This window comes from Helicoverpa zea, chromosome 5 (genome assembly GCF_022581195.2).
Source record: "Helicoverpa zea isolate HzStark_Cry1AcR chromosome 5, ilHelZeax1.1, whole genome shotgun sequence".
Taxonomy (NCBI): domain Eukaryota; kingdom Metazoa; phylum Arthropoda; class Insecta; order Lepidoptera; family Noctuidae; genus Helicoverpa; species Helicoverpa zea.
Genome location: NC_061456.1, coordinates 2,827,772 through 2,855,203, shown reverse-complemented (window position 1 = coordinate 2,855,203; position 27,432 = coordinate 2,827,772). Strand labels below are relative to the sequence as shown.

The following is a 27,432-nucleotide window of genomic DNA, read 5'->3' as shown; positions in this document are numbered from 1 at the left end:
CTGACGATGCGTACCATGTCGAGTCTTATTATGTGTATAGCCATTATTTCTATAATAAACATAAGAAAAGAAGATAAAGATAAGAAACAAAACTCCATAGAAAATTTTTAATACAGCACCATCTAGCTTCGCTTTATGAGGTATAACTATTCATATCTATTCTAGTAATTGAAAATAGATGGCGCTAAAGTATTTTTGCATCTTTTCTGGAGCAAGGTCTTGTGTAGTTAGCCTCATTTGCTGGAAGAGCATACTATATACTTTTGTAACTAAAATATCAAAATTAATTATACTAATTATTTTAAAGCTAGTTTAGAACATGTTTTGAAGCAATATCATTACCCATCACTATGAACATGGATGACAGCAATCTGACATTGACAGTTGACACTTGATGGTCGACTTTTCGTTCCAATCGCCTCACATTCTTGCACCCAGTTTAATTTATTTTATCGCGTTAATCTGACTGAGGGAGTGCTATGGGTGTTTGGTGCTCGTGATCGTGGAAATATTTCGCGTGTGTCCATTCAAAATAAATGGTGATTTAGACTTAAATCGTACGGCATAAACAATGGCGCCGAATTTTAGTAAAATTACTTCACGGACTGATGTGAAAATTGCATTAGCAGCTTCTGCAGCACTTAGTGCCTGGGTAATCAGGAATTCACTAAAGTCAAGGTTAGTTGCGAAAAACTATATAGTCACTATTAATTAATAAACTAAGTTTGTGGTGGTCTTTTAAATATTCCCCTGTGATCTCAGATTCTGTATTTTAGATAGATTTTTAAATACTTTAACAATTCCAAGTTTTTTTTACTACTACAAACAAGTTTATAAAAGGAAAATATATATAAATAAAATACTCTCCATATAATAATAACTTTTTATTTCAGCAAACACAAAAATGCCAAGCCCGGCCGGCTATCACCTGAAGAACAGATACAATACATGATAAAGGAGCGAGATAAAAAAGGTCCAAAAGCCCAGGTTGATGCTCGGTTCATCGCTGAACTGAAAACACTATGGAAGATCATGATGCCTTCAATGTGGTCCAAGGAGAGCGGCTTTATGGTCCTGATTGCAATCTCCTTGATCTCACGCTCTATGTGTGATCTATGGCTTATTCAACATAGTACATTAATTGAAGGGTAAGTGTTGAACTATAGTTTATTTCTACATTCTTCATGTTACGCATACGAAACAGGCTTTGTTTATGTAGCTTTCTACTTTTTGCAATTTATCTAATTAATTAGACAGTTCCAGAGATTTTATACTATTTTATTTACTAACTATTTATTTCATACAAAACTCAGTACCAAATTAAATACACATGCCATCAATTGTTTTTATACTGAATAGCAACATAAAATAAATTTAAATAAGTGATTTTTATGCAGATTTATCATGAAAAACCCATTCTGTATATTCATAATGGTTGTTACAAAAGATAACAGAAAATTATTATAAAAATGAATTATAGGCCTTACATAAATTAGTATGCTAATGATAGTAAAGTACTAGAACACAAAATGAAACTAGCAATGATAAAACTATTTATTATTTTATTCCTTTCAGTTTCTGTTACCAACAATAATACAATTTTTCCATTCTTAAAATATAATAGTTGGTCAAACAAGTTCCGAGTAATAAATATGAATGGAAAAAAGAAGAACAGAGCTCTTTAATTAATTAAGTCTCTTTGTTATTCTACACTTGTCATACTATAGTTCGGCCATTCAGAGAATGCGTTCCTGACACGTCGCGATTGAACGATACTAACAGCGATTTACTTGCGTTGCAGTTACGATAAAAATATTTTTGCTGGTTGTTTACCGTTTTAACAATTGAGGAGCATTAAAACAACATTATTATATCAATAATCAATGAATGTAGTTACGTCGTCAGTTCAATCGCGACGTGTCAGGAACGCATTCTCTGAATGGCCGAACTATAACTTAAGTTCAGTTACAAAGATTAATTAAGAATTTATAAGAAAAAATAGACATGACAGCTCCTAATGTACGCTGATGTTGACACATTGATGGAATGTACAGAAGAGTGATTGTCACTCTCTGTTGTCACAACAAAGGGTCAAGGAAGTACTATATCTACTACAATATACATACTTATACATATATGGTGTTAGTCAGAGTATGTAAAATAAATGATGTGTGAACTGAGAATTTATAGTAGATGTTGTAAATGGCAACAAAGAATGCGATAATGCTGCCTTACAGTGCACATTTGTGATTACAAGTATTTTGTTAGATATCATAAAATGATAATATAAAAGTTGTTTTTACAAGTTCTACTAAAGCTTCACTTGCACGGAAACATCAAATTCTAAACTGGATCAGACTTTCAGGAAAGGTTTAGTCCCAATATAATTTGTATGTAATAAGAAACATTTAATCTTTATTTTTTTTTTTAATTTATTTATTCACAATATATTTACATTAATTGAAAATAAAATAAAATAAACTTATATATATATATACAACTTAAAACTAATACAGTGCATCAAAAAATTGCTCCTCATCGCTGTCACTGGGTAATGTACCCAAAAGACTGGCAGCATTGCCACGTTGGATGGCAATGCTCATCCTCTGTGCGAAATAAAAGCCAGCCTTTGGGTCCCGGGAAGTGTCAACCAGGCGCTGGGAAATATCCCTGGCAAGAAGGTGCGCCCTCGGACCCCACGGCCCCAGAGTTTCAACCCCAAACGGCTCAAACATGTAATTGCCTATAAGGTTACTATATTTGCGCCGCTTGAGGTTCTCTGCTTGTGCAGCGGCGGAGCCAGCACAACATGCAGTTCCGGGAAGGTGAGATGGCGCAAGATAAGAAACATACCTAAAAATAAAAATTCTTGGCTTTTTGTACATAAAAAGGCTTCCAAGGCTGCAGTAGATTATGCAGATACTTATGCAGACGAAATATGGCTCAAAAAATTACTACCTATCTGGTCCAAATCTTTCATCTACTCAAGTTCTGCTACCTAACGTTTTAACACTTTCCCCTACAACTAAATATTATCATACAAGTTTAAACGATTCCAGTTGATGCATACACGTTCAAGTATTGTATGCAAACCAATCGATTTTATAACAGCTTTGCCAGTGACATTACTACATTCGTTTCACCTTTTCAGACGTATTTGTAAATCAAATTGCTACATTTAGAGGTTTAATGTACTTAGAATTACAATAATGGTATTTGGAAATCATTAAGTGGCAGAAAAATATTACGTTTTGTAGAAATTTTTGTATTTTAATGTTTCAATTACCTATGTCAGAAACTCTGAAACAAAGTGTTTGAAAAATCTGGTCCTTTGGCAAAACTGAATCTATACTAATATTATAAAGCTGAAGAGTTTGTTTGTTTATTTGTTTGAACGCGCTAATCTCAGGAACTACTGGTCCGATTTGAAAATAGCCCATTTATCGAGGAAGGCTATAGGCTACTTTTTATCCCGGTACGGGAAGTAGTTCCCACGGGATGCGGGTGAAACCGCTGGCAGAAGGTAGTAATATATATATACTTTTTTGCAGTAAAAAAATAGTTTTATTTAATCCAGTCTGAATATTTGAAAGCGATAAATCCAGTTCATAAATGCCATTGTTTTTATGCAGATTAGTGATACATATTAGACTTTTATCATGATTTTAGCTACGTATCTTTTTCATACCTACTAAATGGCGAATCTATAAAAAAATTGGATAGATACGGTCGATTTTATTTTAGAACCTAGTAACAAATAAACGAGGTAGTCTTATCAAAATTACAGGTAGATATGCAAAGATGATTCATATTAATCATTGACCTATGATTAATATGAATGAGATATTTAAAAACATAGGTATTGTTCTTGTCTTTGGAACTAGAAATCCTGAACTATATTGGTCCTAATACTGGTCCTTTGAACTCGTGAATGCAACAAACATTTAATTCATGTATTGTAGATCCAACCTAAATGTTACATGACATAGGAATCAGCCAGGTACCTAATGACAAAGGTCTTTTACTTTACCTACTGACTATAGAGGTTCTAATCTACATGTTAATTCGTTTAAATTAAGAACATACAAAAGACTTCTTCTATACATTATTAACTTGTCTTTTTCTTCTTGGTCTTATCCTCATGACTGAGGGACGTGACTATGGCAAATCACTATTGTTCTCTAGGCCACCCGATCCATTGCCAGTCTATAGGGCAGTCTCTCTCGCTACTAACATAACTTTTATCTACAACATCTCTACGTCTATCTTCCGGGCTTTGCGACCCCTGATATTTTATAATGCATTAATACACGGACTTTATATTTTTACCCGGCTGCCAAGAACGGTTTTATTTTTACTCCTTTTTAACGAGAATCAAATCCGAAAGTTTCCTCTTACGATTATTACAATTAACTCGCTCTTTGTATCATACGATGATATCGTGACGTGTTATACCGTTTATATAAAACCGGATTTCGAAGTTACGATTGTATCGACTCTAGCCGGTAGTACAAACCACTTTAATGTATGCTGTTTATCCTGCAAATAAGAATAGAAAACACACCACATAAGGTGTTCTGTAAACAAAAAAGTTGACCATGGAGTTTCATATCGTTTCTTCTCCATAAAACATGTTTCTTAGTTCTTACGTTTATTATGTTACTGGCCTACATTAACTTAAAATACATTGCAATAGGTCCTTTCATTTTGCGTTCAGCTGGCTTTTGGACTTTGTTTCATTACCCATTGCTGTCTGTCTTTCAATAAAAATCGCACTAACAGTGGTGAAAGTAAACATTCACTGTTGAAGTTGGAAACAAAATATACGTATTATGATGATCTTGTCGTTAAATTGTAAAATAGCCGTATGAGGAGTCATATTTTATTTATACACCATACCTATGAAGTTCTTCGTGTGATAAATCAAAAGTAAAGGTTAATTTCGATATTGACTGTGAAAATCCTTCAAAGTATAATCTAAACCAGGGACCGTACAACCCCGAATATAAGTTAATTCTTTCGAAAGTGTTACAGGTTATATGGCTGCAGTCAATAAAAGTGTTATCTCTTGGTAGTGTTAACCTTTTCAAAACCCTAACGTTAGGGTAACCCTTTCAATAAGTTAACTAGTACAAGATGTTACCGGCTCATGTATGATATCCAATTGAAGTAGATAACCCTTTGAAAGGGTTTTTCAGGGTTTTCAAAGGGTTTTAAATCAAATTATTTTAAACTACATAGGAGAAGGGGAATAGATTTTGACCTTGAAAGCTTGGAATCATTTACAATTTTTCATAACTGTTTCTTACTCGTCTATAATATTGTCTTGAGCGCAGTCGGTTACAAAAGTTTTCGTTGTTACTGTTGTTGAGTTTTATTAGTATTGTTTAGTTTTTTATTTAGTGCTTATGATTGTTTTGTGTATAAATACATGGGTTAATTGAAAAATGAAAATAACAGTTTTTTTCACGATTGTAAATGCGCTAAAGTTTTTTATTTTTTTATTAATAAAACCTTACCGCAGACTTGGGGGTCCGCGCTTTTATTTACATTTTTTACTTAATTATAATTTTCGCCGTCTTGGCCTCACAAAAACTTATGTCTACTGACTTCTAGTCTTAAGACTATGTGAGTCCACCACGTATTTATGTATTTATTTTAAATATTTATATATATATATATATATATAAATATATATATATATATATATATATATATATATATATATATATATATATATATATATATATATATATATATATATATATATATATATATATATATATATATATATACGTGGTGGTATTGTGTAATAATAATATATATATATATATATATATTATTATTACACAATACTTAACACTATACGCATGGACTTAGTTTCACAAGATTATGGGACAGGAACGGATTGGGGATTGGTCTCATTTCCCGCTAGCGACTAGGGACTACCGCGTGAGAGACACGGTCATGAATTTGGAGCCTCCTGGACTTAGTGTTTATGATGACGACGTTGTCGTATGTCAGTCCCTGAGCCTCGTAAATGGTTAAGGTACGCGACCCTTCACCGGACCCGTATCCCTGGCTAATAAAAGAAGATTTCTCTTCTTGCGTATGAGCCAGGAATAGGGTGTTTTGGGCAGTGATCGATACTTGCGCTCCTGTTAAACCCTTCAAGCTCAGGGAATGAACATGAGACAGCGACGTTTTGGAGTGGACGACGCTGAGTGCGAAGGCCACATCCACTGGGTTACGGTGGATGCAGAGCAGCTCCTGTGTGATGCCAGCCACCAGATATGGACGGGTATACTTTAATGGGAAAAGATTTTCCCTGTCCAAATATGGTAGCTGATTCACGTCTCCGATGAGGACCACCTCGCTTGCACCAGACAACTTTACTGCCATGACTATGGCCCCAAAGTGGTTCATGAGAGCTTCGTCTACCCTCAAACGGTGACATTTCTCATTTGGATTGAACCCGATGGCTAAAATTGAGGCCATAGTGCGCACCTTTGTCTTCGCTCTATCGCCCAATTGGTGCGCAAGCTTTCCTCTTAGATCTTTGGCCGCTTCAGTTGTCGTGGTGGCTACGACATCCCTCCTCTCGTCGCTACCCAGGTAGTTTTGCCGCACCCCGGCACCCCATTTACCCATCTGATATTGGGTACCGCCCAAGCTTCCATCGATGCTGAGGTGTCTAAGGTCCCAGAAACGGTCTGTGCCATTTCAAGGATACTATCCTCCAGCATGATTTTGGTACATTTGGCGGTAACCACTATCGGGTCATCGTGTGGCGTCAGGAATTTTATTTTGCCGGTTCGCTCCGTTGCCTCTTCGTCCAGGGCCACGAAACCGCTCTTTGCGCTGTAGGCGGCCATGTACGACCCCGTCATTTCCCCTGCAATGACTTGGGAGTTGGCGTTGTCGTCTACCGCCGCCTCTGCGTCCTTCAGTAATACCCGGAGCAGACCCTCATTTTCTCGACGGAAGGTCAGCATGATCTTGTTGCAATTTCTAAGGTTTACCTCCTTTGTGGCCCTTACAAGTGCAACGTATTCCAGGAAAGCGTTTTTGACATGGTCCGTGATGCCAAACACATCGCGAGAGTCGGTGGGCGACCTGCCCCTTGTCCGCTCTTGTAGGCTTAGGCTTCGGCGACTCGGGCTCTTTGGGCTTTTTTCGGAAAAACCACTCCACTGCTGATTCCTGTTTCGCTGTTGGTGATTTGCGACTGACCTATGAGAATGGTGCTCAGGAAAGAACCGATAGCTTTAAGGCGATTCCGCGCACGAGCGTGCTCCTCTTTGCTGGTGGTATTCCTTTGCTCCTTTGCGGTTTTTGCTGGGCTCTCTCCAGCCCCGGATCTTCATTTTTTTTTAGGCGGGGCAAATACTGAAAAATGCTGCCCCGCCTGCCTACCTAATTATGTTTATTTTCACCAAAGAAAGTCACTTTTTTGGTAGGTAAAGGACTTAAAAAAAATGTCCAAATCATTGTAGGCTCAAACAGTAGGCCAGATTAATTTATGAAAGTCGAGACAGATTAATGTAGGTACACAAAAAGTTAATAAGTTTTAAAAAGCGCTATAATAAAGTAACAAGCAATCGGAAGCGCAAACTTTTTTGTTTTTGAGGACTCCATAAATATCTTTTTGCTACATTTGACTTATAAAAGGTAATACAGCGTGGATTTGATTTATGGAGTCAACAAGGTAAACCGGTAATGATTATGTAATATTGCGCGAGCGAAGCGAGCGCCAAATTTTTTGAGTTTACGACACAAAAGTACCTACATTGTCAAGGAACAAGTAGCCGCGTGCGTAGCGAGCGCGAACTTTTTTAAGTTATTTGTTTGAAGACTCACAAAATGAAACAAGGAATTATGTACAAATAAAAAGAAACCGTGATTAGAGCGAGTGCCATTTGCGTTCGTTGATTCGGTGCGTCAATAAAAATAAAAAACCATCTGAAAAACAGTACATAAATAGCCATTTAGCCGCGAGCGTAGCGAGCGAGAATTTTTTCACTTAGTTGGAGGATGTTAAAAGTGAAAAATAATCAAAATGATCAATTAAACAAAGCGAAGGCGACTTTTTTTGAAACTACGGGTGTAATTTCATCGAAATTTCCTGGTGGTGGGGTGGGGCGTCCAGCGGCGCCCCTGAGACCGAGGCGCCCGGGTTATTCGCACACGCTGCACCATAGGTTAAGACAGCCCGTAGGTAACTATTATGGTTAAAATCAGGCAGCCGCCTGATTTTGCCGCCCCCTGAATTTGCCGCCCGGGGCATGAGCCCCGGCTTGCCCCCCCCCCCCCCCCTAGATCCGGGGCTGGCTCTCTCAGACCTGCTTTGCGCAGTTGGACGCCGGCTGTTTTTTTTTTTTTTAACGACGTCAAAAATCATCAAATGCTGTGGGTTAGCAGCGGCGAGGGAGTGTCAGACTCTTACTGACTAAAAACCGTCGTGTTCCGTCGTAGGCCTTTCATGTGCCAGGGCCGCGGTATCTCTTTCGAACAACCCGCAGCGCTGTAGGGTTTCCGCGGACTTAAAGGAAATTCAAGGTTTCCCCTCTGTCCTCGTATACTACCACCTCATGGTGTTCCGAGGCTTTTAAACAGCCGAAGCGGTCTGCGACGTCACCCCTTTTCTATTCAACTGCCATCGCGTCGACGCTTATGGTGCGAGCCGTGGCTGGCGCTTCTTCTTCTTCTGCCTCTGCGATCTTTTGCAGAAGTGAGCACACCTGCATGAATAGAGTCTCCTCTCTCCACTCGAGTATTGCGATCGTCTTGCATTTGAATCGCAATAGTCGGCATCGGTGAGAGGCTACTTTCAATTGAGGCAGTGCATGGTACTTGCTGCCTTTTTTGGTTGTCTTGGTGGTGCAACCGTTGAACAGGGCGGCGAGGCCTGGTGCAATGGTTATTCGAGCTCCAGCTCGACTCGAGCCCATGCAGAAGCTTATGCCTATTTTTTCCGCTTCCCTGTTCATAAACAAGGCGACTCCACGCAGTCTTATGCCTGGCACTCCGTCTCTTCCGAATGCCAGAAGCTGTGCGATGGGCATGGTACTTGGAGCTGACTGTTGACTGGTGGGTGATTTCTGTGTTTGCGCTGGTTGTGAGTTGGTGTTAGTAGGTCCTTTGTGTGGTTGTTAATTCTGTGTGTGTTGATTGTATGATAGTCGTTTGTCTGGTTGTCAGTTCTGTAGGTGTCTGTTCTGTAGATGTTTCGTGTATGGTTGTAGTTTGTGTGGTTATCGATTGAGTGGTTGTTGTTAGTGTTGTTGTCGATTGTGTTGTGGTTGTCGGTTGAGTGGTTCTTGTCTGTGTTGTTGTTGACGTTAAATGTGGTTGTATGGTGGTGGTGTGTATGGTTGTAGGTGTGGTGGTCGTAGCGAGTGTAGTGACTGCGCTGGTTTCAGTCCGTTTTGTTGGCCGTAGCTGCGACTATGGCTAGTTTGCTCGCGAAAGCAAGAAATGGTTTCCTAGTAGCCGGTTTCCCCATGATCGTGTGGACTGTGGACTGACTCGGTTTCGATCGTGTATTCCAGTTCCATTCTGTCGTGGCAGAACCTTGGACACTCGAAAAGCAGGTGCCAGACTGTTTCATCGCAGCTGGGGTCACAGACGCACGAGGGACTGTTTTTGAGTTGGAATCTGTGGAGATACGCTGAGAATCCTCCATGCCCGCTTAGGATCTGGATGTGTGTCGGTGTAAAGACAGCTTCTTAAGTCTTCTTTTTGCCGCAAGGACATTTGGAAAGAACACTTTTGTGACCGCTCCTGTGCTGCAGGATTCATATCGCGCTTGCCACTTTCTGATACGATACGAGAACTTTGAAAATACAGCGGAGTACATTGTAATCCGCTGTATTTTCTGTCCTCCTTGGCCAGCTGGTCCGCTCTTTCATTCCCTGGAGATCCCACGTGGGCCCTCAGCCAGAAGAATTTCACGTCTCTGCCCTCCTCTCTGATGTCTCGGACGTATCTCTTTATCTTTAGTGCCAGGTGATGTGTGACAGACGGACTCCTCAGCAGCTCAAGCGACGATCTGATGCGCTAAAGTTCGCAGAGCCTATGTTCAGACTCGCCAAGACACAACGGCCGTATTGTAGTTTAGAACTTTAAAGTAAAGGCACGAGATATAAAATTACAATATTTGTAGTCCCAATGGGTTACTGTGTTACAGTCGTTGAAGGGGTAACCCGTTCAAAACGTCTTACGACAAAAAAGTGTAACCCATTAAGAATGGGTTTTTGAATACACAGGTATCAAATCGAAAGGGTTTGAAAGAGGTTATCCATTGATAAGGGTTTTCGTAAAAAAGTGTAACAAATATGAAATTGGTTCTAAAACAACACTTTGTCAAAACCCTATCAAAAACCCTTTCAATGGGTAACCAAAATGGTCCCTGATCTAAACACAAAAGTTTACGCTATAAATGTTAGTGTGTGAGCAGTAAATAAAATACCATTGGGCTTCTAGCAGTTATAAGTTATGTAAAAAATACATTTTGAAATTGGGCTCGCGAGCGAGTCATTATGCAAGATAAAGATATGTATGACATAATAATAATGTAGTAAGATTGGAAAAATAATAATTTGCTTCGCTATTGCGGCTGACTGCGTATTTAGGAATGGCATTCGAAATACGAGTTGGTCTTAGAATTTCTATTTGAATGCCTTTGCGTGTTTACTTACCTTAATGAAGACCATGGTTGGGGTATGCGAGAGTATTCTGAACTTTCCCTGCACTATGCCAGATATTGCTTCTAAAACATCTCAAGCTTTTCTGAGAAATGTAGCGTTTCGATTGATAAATATTGGAAAGTTTCTATGAACGTATTGATGCTTAGAACCATTAGGACCGATTAAATGGTTTTTGCTTTCAAGGTATCGCACATCTTTTTAGAAAAAAACTTTTTGGTTCAGGATAATATTTTATTATAGGTACAGTTAGCACCAAAAGTCGATGAACAGAATCAATATGACAAAACACCTGTTCACAATAAAATGCCATAAGTTATAGTCGCAACCAGGAAACAAAATAGACTGTACACCAGAAACTTACAAAAGTCGTTAAACACGAGTATTTCAAAAGTATCTGTGCACTAGTATTCCTAAAGTCGCTGTACACCATCAATCCAAATGTCGCTGAACATCATTGTATCAAAAGTCACTAAACAGCAGTAAATACAAAATTAGTAAATAAAATAATTTTAATAATTATTTTGGAAATACACTCTTTTGCAAAAAAAGCACCTATGCGAAATCTTAGTTTTAAGGACTTTACGTGTATTTCAAAGGGTTTTAATGATTGTAGTATGTTTCTAGCATCAAAAGGGTTAGCCAAGCATGCGTGAGAGTGTATTCTAAATTTGAATTTTGTCCAATTGCTAAGAAATTGGTTAAACCTTGTTTTGGACTAATTGCTGGCAGAAAGTTCGTCGGTGTTTTGAAAAGTTTTTGAAGTGATTTTCAGAAAACTGATAATGCAGTCTTAATTAATGTCAAAATTGCTTTTCTCACACGATTGCTAAATGAACCTTGATCCCAGATCACTTATGACATGACTGTGGAATCAAAGTCCACTGGATCTTATCGATTTCTCACGTAATAGCCGGAATCACCTCAAAGTGACCCATCTGGTTTATTGAAATGTTTGCAAACCTCTTTTCAATTAAATAGTAGAGGCTAAAGTCCATCTCATATTTTTTTATGTGTCGAAACTTTGTATACCTGTTTGGCAATCGATTTTTGCATGTTAAATTGAATTTGTAAAATGTTATGCGAATTATTTTTATTAATTACTTTAGCTCTTTTGATTTATTCAGAATTCTTCTTCAATTCACTTCAATCAGATTTTATTACTTGCTAAAAGCTTCCTGAAGGTAGAAAATCTGATGATGTTAGGCACCAAAATGTATTAAATCGGATAAAAATTAATTTGTTAGGTATATTTCCCAACAGTTAGGTAGTTCGTATAAGAAAGTGTATCCTTTGTTTTATTAGTACGTTAAGTACAAGTGGTACAAGATTGTTGAGATTACAAGCACTACTTCCACTTTATCTTCGAAACACAATAACTCTAATCTTTGTTCTGTTTATAACATCTTATGTCGTATGTACATATGTAGGTAGATATCAAGATCAAATTCCAATTTATTACACATAATATTACGAATGCGAATAAATTATCTTATCCATGAGCCAAACACGTGTTTATGCTTATAGATATGCAGTTTGTAAGATAATAAGAAATACCTAAATGCTGAACACTATGTTGAATGTGCATGTATAAGTATAAATTCTAGGACCCACCCATTGTTTTTATATGCATAAGCACCTATGCATGAGTTTTTGGGTTCAATTCCCAAGTAGAACAGTAACATGATAAATTCCACCCTTACTGCATAAGACTTGAGATATAATTCCCAACCCATTGTTACCTATGTCCTAATCATTATATTTTGTTTCAGATCTATAATAACAATGGATCACAAGGAGTTTAGAAGGTTATTAACACAATTCTTCATTTCCATGCCAATCGTTAGTATGATTTTATGATTTCTCACATTATTATCCAAACGAACATTAGAAAAAATAATCTGCAAACAACGTACCTAATAATAATAATATGAAAAAAATCGTTAAAAGATTTCCTTAAATTACATTTTAAAATTATAATAAGTCTCTGGTACATACTTTGTGTATTTGAAATAACATTAAAACATAATTTATTGCCTAAAGTTTAAATTAAAGAACCCATACCACTTATACACATCGTTTTTCAATCATTTGCTCGAATCATCTCATTTTCCTTCAATGTTTTCGTTTAATCCACCATAAAATTTAGTATAATTACGAGTAAGATAAGCTGAATCAAATCATATTATCATAATCGCATTTATAATTTTGATAATTTCTGATAATAATGTTTTCCGTTTCAGATATCGTTAGTAAATAATGTACTAAAATGGAGTATAGGAGAACTGAAGTTACGACTTAGGACCAATTTGACGATGCACTTGTATCAGCAGTATCTGAAGTAAGTATTTTTAATAGTAGTCATAAGCATGACTACTATTAGCCATAAAGATTAATATTAATTGTTCCTGAAAGCATAGGGAAAAATATGAAAGCTTTTTGGTCCTTCAAGCCACCTGCTTGTAAGGACCAAAAACCACATAACTGTCACATAGATTGAGTATTCCTTTAAAAATGCCACAGAAATGGCAACAAATGACAGATTGCAGCCTTCATAATGACCTTGATATGCGTATCAATTATGTAGATAGTAACAATATAATGCGATATATGCCGCCAGCTCAGTGAATATTTCTGACTGATAAACCAACTAATTATAAAATGTGATATATTTTCGATTGCCACCTGTTATATAGAATATCAGTAGAATGGACGGTGAAGATAGTGATACTAGATAATTCGTTGACTGCATGGTAATAAGTCATCTTCCACATAGAATTTACAAAATGTTTTATCACATATGTAAATCTAGCCAAAAATAACCGTCCTTGACCGAGGTTCTACAAACTTCTTTGATGAGTCAGCAAATTAAGTGTATGCAAATCTATGCGGATGTGTCGAAGTTTCTTTATGACATCCTAAATAAAGGTAGATAGCCTGACCTATAGTGATCCTCTTTTTATATCCAAATGGTACTTAGCATAATCCACTTGACTATTGTCTTTGACCGATTTTTATGTTAAACTTTTAAGTACAAAGTTGATGCCTTTCTTTCCTGAAGAATGTTAGAAGATTAAGGTACATCATCCTGAACCTCGAGAGCCTCCTATACCTCAAAGATATCGAGAATCTAGTCGTCTCTGTCTACTCATCTTAATAGTTAGATCGGACAGCCAAAATTATTACGAGACTTGCTGACGTCATACCGACCGCAAAAGGATAGTATTATGCTATTATTGTTTTTTGAATGTTAGCTCTATCATCATTAGCTTTATTAACAGTTATCATGTAATGGTCACTGTCCGTGGCAAGGAATTATTATTTGCCGTGTTCTGTTCACAATTCATTCGCGTATACATGTTTCTACTAACATCTCGAAATTACAAAGTTACAACGTCCAAATTAATGTAATAAGCCAGTGTAGCTCGGAGCCCAATGAAAGTATGTATCACTGATACAAAATTTGTTCAAGGATGAAGAAACAATTGATGAAGTATTCTATTACTATGGCTCCTCTGAAATGAATCTAAAAATCTACGGTCTATGATTGAATCTAGCATAGGTAAATAGCAAAATAAAACGATTTATTAAATCTGCTACTTTAATCAAAAAAATATATATGGGTACTTATATAGTACGTACACATATATAAAAACAATTCTATCTTCTGTAAACAATATAATCAGGCCCCAGTTGCATAATTCAACATAAATATTTACAAAAGAAAAAAAAAACTCTAAAATACAAGACTCGTTACTCATTCTTGATATCGACATAAGTGGCTCTGTCGTCACCGATGGCCACGAAATGGCGTGATGTGATAGACTTTGAACATCACTTTAGACTTTGTACCTTTGAAATCACGCAAGTCATTGCCCGATGACGATTTAAGTTTCCTCCGCACCCATGTGTGTTTTTATGCGTAAACCTTTTATGTAACTGTACATATTTCTTAAAAGCATGTTTGGTAATTTAATAAATAGTAATTCACATAAATAGTTGTAAATGTAAGCGGTGTATTGTTTACATATTTTTTACAGAATGAGTGTTAATTTAATATTTTTTAATCGACCAAATTGAGACCAAGACATCTGGATGATTTTTAGTCCGTGCGAGCAGAGTGAAAGGCTACACTGTATTATTACATTTTAAAAATAATTTTATAAAATTCACGCCGTTTATTAAGATATGTACAAGTTTAATACTATAATAGGATTAAGTAAATAAAACTATGTTCGAATTGTAATCTCACAGACTTAACGCGTGTTTTGTATAAATTAATTTGTATTGGGCAATGTTAGTGACCTCTGTTCTGTTAACATCACCCATCATGCAAACGAGGAAGCACCAAATAATATAAAGACAATGACCTTTTGAAATAAATATAAAAAACAAATACAGTATAATGCATGTATTGCTGTAATATACTTAGTGAAAGTACTATGTTTCATGGTCATTAGATTTCAATTTTTAAATGACAAGTACATTTTCATGTGCTTCAAGCTATTTCCCGCGTCCCGTGGCTAATTCTCGTAGGCGGATCAAATGTATTGCTTATGCCAGCATGTATCCCATGCTGGCATAAGCAATACATTTAAGCATACATTTGTGTAGCTTCCCAACAGTGGATTTTGAGTAAAAATAACCAAAAATAATATTCCTCTTTAGTGTATAATTATGTAGTCTGGTAGTCAGAAGCCAGTAAGTCTGACACCAGTCTAACCAAGGGGTATCGGGTTGCCCGGGTAACTGTGTTGAGGAGGTCAGATAGGTAGTCGCTTCTTGTAAAGCACTGGTACTCAGCTGAATCCGGTTAGACTGGAAGCCGACCCCAAGATAATTGGGAAAAAGGCTCGGAGGATGATGAGTGTATAATTATGTAGATGTGTGCTAAAACGGTTCCTAGGAAACTTAACTAACTAATTACTAGTATGCACTATTCTTCATTTTCCATCCGAACAAGGACAGCTGGTTTCTAGTTATCTAGTGTACATGAAAATCAATATTGAATGTTAGCTATCGGACGATCGATACTAAGATAACCCTTATCCTTTTCTAACTACTTTGTATTTGTTCTGCAATTTACTTGGAAAATTATATGACGGTACCAATTTCGTAGACTTGGGTCAATTAGATACATTTACAGTATTTTTTCTTCAAGTTAAATGTAGTTTAGAATGTGTAATCACAATGATACAGCAATATGTATTGTTAAGGTTTTTGAATTCAGAAAATCGGCTCTAATGTTGAAACTTAACCAATTTTAATATTTTGTTGCACATCTATCTTTGTTAAACAGTCTTGATACTTGACATAGGATCCAAAAAAATACTAATTAAAAGCCTTATGCAAACAGGAGGAAGGAAAATGATTTCTTATCAACATATATACTAGTTTTTATATAATTTTCAGGTGTTGTAAGTAAAAGTATGCCAAGATTGTCAATGATCGGTGATTATTTCAGTCTAAAGTTCAAATATGTTATGATTCAGCCTTATGTAATAATTTCAGATAAGCTCTGAAATCGTTATGACTGTTCGTGTAATACTATCGTCTCATAGGCTGATAATACAAAAAAATGTTAAAATGACATTTTATTTTTGATGCTGTATAATCGAATGAGGAGAAAATCTAAGGCCCAAGAATTTTAATATAACCGGCTCAGTTTCTTAAATGTAAAACAATAGTTCTCACCTGAATCCGGGACTGGGAGCTTACCGAACATAGTTGAGAAACGGCTAGCCCGATGATGTTACAACGGGAACTTATTTGTCTTTTATCTATAACAACATGACATTATGTAATTAAAACTGAGCCTAGGGACTTTAATGCGACTCATCACGTACCTAGCTTTTTCCCAACTATGTTGTGGTCGGCTTCTAGCCTAATAAGATGCAGCTGAATACCATTTACAAATAGCGACTGCCTATCTGAGCCGGGCAACCCAATACCCCTAGGTAAAACTGGTGGTCGCAATCGCATATCACTAAAAAGGGACTTTAACTTTATCCTCTTGAATGCTGCTAATTAGAGAGCAATAGAAAATTCATTGTGTCTCACGTAGATCTGCAAACTGGCATACAAGGGGTTAATGCAGCTTCAAGGACCAAACTACAACTACAAATTGTTACAGGGGCTTCACTTACTATCAAGTTTCAAACCTCGACAATCGGATATCAAACGCTGACCAGTTGCTGACCACAGATATAGAGAAGTTCTGCGATACTGTTGTAGACTTGTACAGTAATATAAGCAAGCCTATGCTTGATATCAGCATATATCTGTACAGACTCACTGTTAATTTGGGAGCTTCGGTGAGTATTGACAAAAGATAAAGAAAATCACAGTTAAAGAATTGGCCCTTTCTGAAGACAATAACTTAATTTTTGGTGTTGATCCCATTTTAGTAGGCCCATAACTAAAATTGAACAATCTTACATGTTCAATGAATTTTTACACAAATGCATTTTAAACCAATAACAAACTATTGTTTAAAACAATGATTCGATTGATAAAGTTATTGTTATTATTTTATTTACATGGATTTACGGCCGCATTCTATTTTGGACAAGTTTTTGAAATAAAAGGTCATACAAAGATTGACTTTCACATTCACTATTAGATACCTGCCTACTAAAGTGGAATATAGGTTTAAATTCTTATATTTTTTATGATTTCAGACCCCTGGTATAATGATGGCATATTTACTCTTATCTGGAGTATTCTTAACATACCTCAGAAGACCAACAGGTAAATACTGTCACTACAATAAAATTTATTTAAAGCTGGGAATTTGCAACGATTACAGTAGATAGGCGTTAATTAACCTCAATAAATTTTGCAGGAGGCGTTTATAAATAAATCTTGCAGGAAAAATAAATAATTTTACCTTTCACAAAATCACGTTTTAACGTTATGAGATTAGTTCTTTTCATAGTTCTATGTAATTTTCTTTCATGATTCGATCGAACTCCGTAGGTTACGTGTATGGTCCTGTGCGGTATTCACACAGGGTGTTAATAAATGCGGAAGTTTCTAAAACATTGGTTAGAAGTTGTAGTTATACCTTCATAATTTTATTACAGCTAAGATGACGGTCCAAGAACAGAAACTGGAGGGTGAGTTCAGATACGTGAACTCCAGACTTATCACATACTCGGAAGAAATCGCTTTCTATCAGGTGAGTTAAGAATTGCATTCATTTGAAACAAACAGATTAAGAGAGAAGGATACATAATATGAAGTTGGGAATTACATTAATTTTAAAGAAACAAAAGGTAAGGATACAAAAGTACATGACATTCGGGAACTTCATACAGGTCCAGAGAAAAGACATGGAGAAAATCCAAGCATCTGCCTACCATTTTGCAATTTATGTTGAGGTCTGCTTCCAGTCTAACCGTTTTACATGGAACGACTGCCTATCTCACCTCCTCAACCCAGTTACCTGGTCAAACTGATACCCCTTAGTAAGACTGGTTGTTCTGGTTTATACAGCTAACTAGCGACCCGCCCCGCTTTCGCACGGGATAACAGTATTTCCCCACTATATAATGTATGTGTTTAAGTAATGTATTTAAGCATACACAAGACAGAAAACCGGCCAAGTGCGAGTCGGACTCGTGCACGAAGGGTTCCGTAAATTACAGTTAAATCAACCTATCTCAAAAACTATAAGAGATACTTTGATCAAACCAAAAATCGTTGAAAGAGTTAATTAGCATGCATCACCTCTATTTTTTTTAGAATTTTATACCCCGTAGTTATAAAAATAGAGGGGGGGGGACATACTTTTTACGACTTTGAGAGCTGATATCTCAAAAACCGTTCACTTTAAGAAAAATGTTTTTTAGAAAACTTTATATCATTTTAAAAGACCTTTCCATTGATACCCCACACGGGTATGTACATCGAAAAAAAAAATGTCATCCCTCAGTTACATGTATGGGGGGCCCCACCCCCAATTCTTTTTTTTACTATTTAGTGTCATATTTTTGTAGCGGTTCATACAACACATATTCCCATCAAATTTCATCACTGTAGTACTTATAGTTTCCGAGTAAAACGGCTGTGACAGACGGACAGACGGACAGACGGACATGACGAAACTATAAGGGTTCCGTTTTTGCCATTTTGGCTACGGAACCCTAAAAAGCGACTTTGTTTCATACTATGTAGTGATAAATATTTTGTTTACTCCGTTTCCAGGGCAACCACCGAGAGCAACTGACGCTGCTGGCCAGCTTCTACAAGCTGACGAGACATTTGCGCAACTTCCTCAACTTTAGAGTCGGCATGGGCTTTATAGATAACATTATTGCTAAATGTATGTTTTCTTTTTCAATATTTAGTATAAATAAAATTTATTATTTCAGGAATTTAAACCATATGATCCATATTTTTTGGTTCCCTAAACATTAGGTAAAATTTCTGTTACCTACGTGTCGTTTGACATTCCATATTGAAGTACAGCTTCCTAACAAATAATACTTTTATGTTATAGACATAGCCATCACGGTTGGTTTCTACGCGGTGTCCAGGCCATTCTTCGCTATGGACCACAATCTTCTCACAACTGGAACTGAAAATGATAGGTTCAAGGTAAGATTATCATCAAGTAGTGCCATCACGCTACTTTGTCCACCTTTCAGAAGAACTGTTTTGGGATCCAGCTCACCTTATGCAAGAATGTCTAAGGCAGTGAATGGCTATAGTGATGTTGTTGATTTACACTTTGACTCTCTTTATAAACTGAAATCTACACTCAGTCGTTTACCAAGTGTCTGCTAGGTGTTGTTTAGGTTTAATTTTTAGATTAGGTCTGTTGTACTTTAAGCATGAGGTGTTCACCTATAAGTAATTGTTACACTGCAATACTACAGTTAAGCATGTGTTTTATTTTATAATTGAAATTGTGTAAACAATTGTTGGGGACCCTATTATATGTATTACATAAATAAAAAAAAAGTAAGCCTTTATGAATGTTATTATAAAAAAAATTTTTTTTTTTTAACAGTGGATACTGACATTAACGAGTTTAAACAACAGCAACAAATATAGTCTTTTGATTTATGCTTATTTATTTAAACTTTATGCAATATATCGGGTGTGTCGTTCGTAATCACATTAAATGAAATGCGTTAATATACTGGTTAATATATGTCGATTAACATAAAGGAAAAATAAACATAAACAAAAATAAAAAAAAGGATTTTTCGAACAAAGTAAATAGAATAAAAATGTGCGAAAATTAGAACACCATATACATGTCAGTCATTACAAACAACTGAAATTCTCCCTTGAAAACTGACAGATGTCAACTGATCAAAACAGCCGATACTCCTAACTTTATCTCTGCTTTACACATGATGTTGTAAATTATGAAAACGAAAAATGACTCCTGTGGCTAAACCACTGAATGGATTAGGTTATTTTTTTTACAATTCGCCATAGAATATCATAAAGTATATGTGATAGGATTTAATGTGATAAGGTACGACAAACTCTGTATATAGGTATGTTACAAAAGCAGACTTACCTACCTAATGCCTTAGGCATTCTCTCCAGTCAACCTTAGGGTGATACAGAACTCATATATTTTATTTTCTGGATTTTCTAATCTCATTTATTTTTCACAATACCCAAGAATATCCAATTTATAATATACCTAAACCAAATTTTCTCGGTTTCTCCCAACAGCACTACTACACATACGGTCGTATGTTAGTGAAAATGGCGGAAGGCATCGGGCGGCTGGTGCTGTCAGGCCGCGAGCTCAGCAAGCTGGCGGGGCTGACGTCCCGCGTCACGCAGCTGCGGACCGTGCTCGACGACGTCAACAGGGGCAACTACACCAGGACCATGGTCGATAGGAACGTGCAGAATGGCAGCGGTGAGTCACGTCATACTACATGTTACACAAGGCGGAAGGCATCGGGTGGCTGGTACTAAGGTATATCATAGTATATTGTGATGAATTTATATTATGAGGGACATGTATGTACTGTATTCGATTTCAAAATCCTTATTCTGGGAGTTTGACGTAATATTAAATTCTTGTTCTTTTGGCTTCTTAGCACTTGTTATTCTTCTCAGATATGCAAATCGGTAACTGTGGATATTTTTTTCCTAGCAAACCATTTGAATCCAGATTATTTATTATGTATTCTTTTTTCTAAAAAAAATACATAACATATTGTATGTAAAATTATTTTTTGATGGCAAAAAAAAACATTAGGCAGCCTATAATGCAAACTTATACTCAAGATTAATTAATAATATTTTTTCCCCATTATAGCGGAGTTACCAGCTCTGCTAGCGCCGGGCGCGGGCCGCATCATCTACCAGGACAAGATCATTCGCTTCGACAAGGTGCCGCTCGTCACGCCCAACGGAGACGTGCTCATTAAAGAACTTACTTTTGAAGTGAGGTATGTATCGTTTACAACATCAGCAATCACATGTTTTTAATAATTCAATTAAATCATTGCCTTGATCTAAAGCTATTATTAATCTAATGCGATTAATTCGTTAGTATGTTTTCATAAATACTATACTTACAAAACTTAGATAAAATATAGATTGAAAGAAGTTGTGATGAAAACGTCTAAGCTGTTTTTTTAGCTATGCTTTAAAAGTAAACGGAGCAAAACTTCAGACTTTAAAAAATAAACAATAAACGCGGTATTTTATTGGTGACTTTTATTAATTTACATCCAAAATATAAATTAAGAGAAAAAAAACATACCGTCCTTATTGAGAAGTCAGTTGAAAATACACCTAAATCTTGCTCCTTTTGGAAAAAAATACTAATTTATATTCCCATTTCTTCATCTCCAGGTCCGGCATAAACGTACTAGTTTGCGGTCCGAACGGTTGCGGCAAATCCTCCATGTTCCGGCAGCTGGGCGAGCTGTGGCCCATATTCGGCGGAACGCTCACCAAGCCGCCTAAAGGGAAACTGTTCTATGTACCACAGAGACCGTATATGACGCTCGGTACTTTGAGGGATCAGGTATGTGGTGAATACTACTATATGAATATGGATGAAAGAAAAGTAGCCTATGTCCCTTTCTCAAGCTGGGCCCAGTAATTAAAGGACAATGCTATTCTTTGTATGGAAGTTGGGCTCAAGAGTTGCCCACAGTAACTGCATAGTGTATTATGTTCCATAGGCTTATAATAGGTCCCAGACCGAAATATTTCGAAATCTATCCCAGGAGTGCTGAGAAAAACTGGTTTGACTCTTATTCAATACTACGAAAAATATGCTTACGAACTCTTAACTATTCCACTTTTATTACCTTAATTGAAATGCATTATAATATTAATCGACAAATACGAGGTATTGAACGAGATTTTTTTTTACCGACTTCAAAAAATGGAGGAGTTTCTCAGTTCATTTGTATTCTTTTTACGTAAGTACGTGCATAACTCCGTCGTTTACCAACCGATTTAAACAATCATTTTATTGTTTAAAAGGATTTACTTTCCAAATAGTTCCAGGGTCCAGGGTCTGGTAATAGAAACCTTAAAACATTATGGAACTCTCGGAAATTGTAAGCACATATCGAATAAAAACTTGTCATTCGGGTATATGTCTCCGACACCACAAAACTGTGGAGGTTAAGACCTGACCTGACGATGGAGACGACAGTGAGACGAGGGAACTCCTCAACGGTATCTATTTACTACCTCGTGTTTGAGCTTATTTTATTCGTCTTGATAAGATTTTTCCATTGCCATTAAGGATATTAATTGCATGACGCTACTCGAACTTAGGACTGATTGTGGTAGATAGAGACTGAAAAGCAAGAGAAACAACAATTACCTTTAAACGTCTATTTCTGTTTTTTTTTTTATCCTGTTAACAGTGAAACCACTATCTATGTGAATGTTATTTCAAGAAAAGAGGTTGTTAGGTTTGTGGCTGCTTAAAATGGCTTGCTAACAATGGCTGGCTAACATTAAAACTAGGTTTTTCTCGGGACCTCTGGGACCGATTTCAAAAATATTTGGATTCCGTCTTAAGAGTGAAGTAAAAAACCTATTTTAACCATTCCCACTTCTGGGCAAATGGCTTGGGCTTCATAAACTGACTGTTCAAGTTGGACATTAGAACCGGGTTTTCTCGGGACCTCTAGGACCGATTTCAAAAATATTTGGATTCCGTCTTAAGAGTGAAGTAAAGAACCTATTCTAACCATTCCCACTACTGGGCAAATGGCTTGGGCTTTATAAAGTAACTGTTCAAGTTTAACATTTGAACCGGTTTTTCTCGGGACCTCTGGGACCGATTTCCAAAATATTTGGATTTCGTGACAACAGTGAAGTAAAAAACCTATTCTAACCATTCCCACTACTGGGCAAATGGCTTGGGCTTTATAAAGTGACTGTTCAAGTTTAACATTTGAACCGGTTTTTCTCGGGACCTCTGGGACCGACTTCAAAAATATTTGGATTTCGTGTTTAGAGTGTACTATGGAACTTATTTTAACAATTTCCACTACTGGGCAAATGGCTTGGGCTTTATTAATTGACTGTCCAAGTTTGACATTAGAACCAGTTTTTCTCGGGACTTCTGGGACCGATTTCCAAAATATTTGGATTTCGTGATAACAGTGAAGTAAAGAACCTATTCTAACCATTCCCACGACTGGGCAAATGGCTTGGGCTTTATAAAGTGACTGTTCAAGTTTAACATTTGAACCGGTTTTTCTCGGGACCTCTGGGACCTATTTCAAAAATATTTGTATTCCGTCTTAAGAGTGAAGTAAAGAACCTATTCTAACCATTCCCACTACTGGGCAAATGGCTTGGACTTTATAAAGTGACTGATCAAGTTTAACATTTGAACCGGTTTTTCTCGGGACCTCTGGGACCGATTTCCAAAATATTTGGATTTCGTGATAACAGTGAAGTAAAGAACCTATTCTAACCATTCCCACTACTGGGCAAATGGCTCAGGCTTTGTTAAGTGACTATCTATGGAGACCATTTGAACCGGTTTTTCTCGGGACCTCTGGGACCGATTTCAAAAATATTTGGAGTTCGTGTTCAGAGTGCACTATGGAACCAGCTGAAACTACTCCCACTGCTGGGCAAACTTTGAGCCCACACCCTGGCATTGTCCTTTGTACACAATTTTGTGTGGACTAGCTGTCTACAAAATTAAATTGCTTCTGTAGTTTCGACATAAAAGGGAAGGAGAGAGAGAGTTCGATTTTTTATGTAGTGCAAATTCGTAAATTTTTGTCCTTAGTCTATTTTTTTAACTTTATATTTTATTATTTGTTTTGCTATTTATTTTTTTTGCAACATGCACTTTTCGGCTTAATTATACTAATTAAATTCTTCAAAGTATATCTTCTTTATATAAATTCTTCTTTTAAATAAATTCTTTACTCCAGAAATGCTTAGACAACAATTTCCAAGCTATTTCTCTACTATTTTCTTCCTCAGATAATCTACCCGCAAACCCGCGACGAGATGTTCCGCCGTGGCCGCGCAGACGAGCAACTGCATCGTTTCCTCGACATCGTGCAGCTATCCTACCTCACCAACCGCGAGGGCGGACTTGATGCTGTGGAAGACTGGATGGATGTACTTTCCGGGGGAGAGAAGCAGAGGATAGCTGTAAGATTATAATATTTGATTTTGTGGTACATAGGTTGCAAGTAGAGCTACAGAAATAAAATTTGTATAACATAAAGCTATTCAGTTAGAATTGAGGACTATAGTTTTGTATAATGAACGAATAGAAAGAAACAGTTTAGTAAGAATTATTACCTTTTTCCATATCTCACCCTGATTTGGAAAAAGGTGTGGAGAGCCCTAATAATTTGCTAAAATTAACTTCATTTGCTCCTCCATTGATTGAGCCAGGCAGGCCTAAATAAGACCAATACGTGCACTTGGGATTTTAAAAAATCTAATATGTGTATGTGATGTACCCAGATGGCGCGTCTGTTCTACCACGAGCCGCAGTTCGCCATCTTGGACGAGTGCACCAGCGCCGTCTCCGTCGACGTCGAGGGACAGATGTACCAGTACTGCAGAGAGGTGTGTACTTATTTTTCGAATGGTGATGGTGAAACGACCAGCTTTCATCTAAACCACGGGCAGACACAAATAGAGGTCAAACTTATAAAACTCCACTGTTTGATAAAAAACTTTCTTCTTGCTGGTTTCTTAAAACTTTTTTTTAAGTAACCAGGCTTACCGGACTGTATGCCTAAATATGAAGGCAAGTTTTTGCGTGTTAATAATTTCCTTTTATTTTGCTGTAAATCTTCACCATGTCAAAATAAATTAAGTTATTCTATCAAGCCCAAATGAGTACATTAATGAAACTTGCAATTATCATCCACAGGTGGGCATCTCCCTATTCACGGTATCACACCGCAAGTCCCTATGGAAGCACCACGACCACTACTTACAAATGGACGGCCGAGGAGGTTACGTCTTCGAAGAGATTGACAACGAAACGCAAGAGTTCGGCTCGTGATCCTCCCCCCTGCTAGACACCTTCATACAGATCGCTGTTGACGCGTTCCTTGATCTAATGCACTTGGAGCGTTGGGATCGTGTCGCCAATTTTACTATCGTGTAATATTTAAGATAATTGTCTATTTGATAAGGCTAACATGAAAATAATGTTTAGTGTAAGCAAGAAAAATTTATATGGCATCACTTTTGGATGTCAGTGTCTTCTGCAATCTGTCTGTATAGACAAAGTCGCAAGTATAACCGGTCAGCTATGAACGGTAACAGTATCTGTGTAAAATAAGTTTCAATTCAAAAGAGTTTTTGTGCAATATCTGCATAAGTATTTAGTTGTTCCTTTTTGGAATTAAAAAAGACAACGCTTCCTGTGCATTAGTCGTGTAAAATAAAAAAAGAAATTGAAGAATTCAACTTTTGTTGATCTACACTATTATATAAACAGTTGTAAAAATATCTAAGATTAATGTGAAAAACTTGTACTCATATGACAACTTATATTCTACGATTTTTACCTTACTATCTTATAAAATCTTCGTCGAAAAATTTATATACCATGGGCTCAACTATACAAACTAAACTAAATACATGAAATCACACTACTTATATTAGATGTAAAACTAATTTCATTATAACTAGAGTCCGAATTAGTTTAGTGAACCTATAAAATCAATATACAGTAAAATAAGCAAGTCCTATCTACTCAAACTCAATTTTTTTTATTTCAAATAGGCCTATGAAGGCTCTTTCGAAACGTCAAAGTTAGGTGCACGGTTCCAAAGACTTACATTATAATTCCATACTTCAATCCATTCTCTTCTAAAACGATATTTTTAATAAACCAGTAAAATCGATGCACTTTTAGCAAAGTTTTTAACATTTATATATTCAAGGGGTTCAGCTATTCAAAATGTACATGTTATTTAATTTTATCTTTTAACAAATTCAATAGAAATATGAAATATAATTATTTATAATTGATGTATTTTAAATGTGCTAAATCATAATATACTCGTCAATGTACAATTCTCAAATACTTATTGTATGTTCAAAAATGTAATCATTTTGTACTGTATAACAACACTAATAGATGATAGAATGAATTACCATAATTATAGCCTCAGACTATTGTTATCAGAACATTTTAACTAACTAATATAATTACCAGAAATATCTTTTTACTCCGTAAAGTGTCTAAATATTAGTAATAAGGTTCTATTCTATCAGATCAGAGGCATACGATTCTCTTAGCCTTTCCTTCGTTTTAATAATACAAGTACGTAGGTACGCAAATTTATATACTTGTCTAATTTTCGTGTTTAGAGTAGCTATATACGAGTTACCACTGAGGAAAGTTATACAATGTAAGAAATATAATTATTATTCTGTATATAGAGACAGTTATTTATTAATGTTATGTGATAGTCAACAATTTCAATGACATAAAACTTTTATTCAATAGAAGATGATGTAATTATCTTTCGATCAATCAATTTTCTAAGATGTGAAAAATAAAGTAGAAAACTATCAGGATTTCTATTATGCTCAGCAATTAGTATTTATCTTGAGGCTCCTTGTCATAGAAAAGTTCGTCGTAGTACGTCTATTACTTTACGCGTCTATGAACACGCCATGACAAATAAAGCGGTTCACACACGAGAGACCACGCGTCCATGAAACAAACGCGCAACCGCCTCACTGGTCACATTTTTACTCAAAACAAACTGACAATGAAATGGCCTTGATATCAACAATACTTATTTGCCTTCTATCAACACGTAATAAACGAATTCTGCATAAAATTAACAAGGCCATCGTATCGCGCCTTCGTTTTACTTGAGGCCATGGCCCATTATTTGTATAATTTACTGTGAAAATGTTGTTCGATGTGACATTGCTGTGATAGATGTTAAGTTTTGTTGTTCTTAACGTGTCGGTGGGTGCTGGGTCAATAAAGAGGGTTCAGGAATATTATTTTGATTTTTATTCCATTTTCATCCCAATTTTAGCGAGTTTAATTTTCTTCGGGATGTACACTGCAATTGCAGTTTTAACTTCATAAAACTCCAATGTCAGTTTGTGTTACCGTATGTTAAACCTTTTTTTTTTCTTTTTTTTCCGACGTCAAAAATCATCAAATGACCCCTCCCGCTGTGGGTTAGCAGCAGTGAGGGAGTGTCAGACTCTTACTGACTAAAAACCGTCGTGTTCCGTCATAGGCCGT

General features: G+C 36.4%; 1 protein-coding gene across 1 annotated transcript; it reads left to right on the top strand.

Moving 5' to 3' along the window:
* The first annotated feature begins 386 nt into the window (after positions 1-386).
* Positions 387-27,182, top strand: LOC124630721 (ATP-binding cassette sub-family D member 3). The gene is made up of 15 exons (XM_047164700.1): positions 387-678; positions 894-1,148; positions 12,479-12,548; positions 12,950-13,047; positions 16,840-17,020; positions 17,387-17,456; positions 17,792-17,886; positions 18,915-19,032; positions 19,210-19,307; positions 20,406-20,598; positions 21,004-21,136; positions 21,546-21,720; positions 24,168-24,341; positions 24,663-24,767; positions 25,078-27,182. The coding sequence occupies exons 1-15, from the start codon at positions 572-574 to the stop codon at positions 25,210-25,212; spliced, it is 2,007 nt and encodes a 668-aa protein (XP_047020656.1). The 5' UTR covers positions 387-571; the 3' UTR covers positions 25,213-27,182.
* The last annotated feature ends 250 nt before the right edge of the window (positions 27,183-27,432 follow it).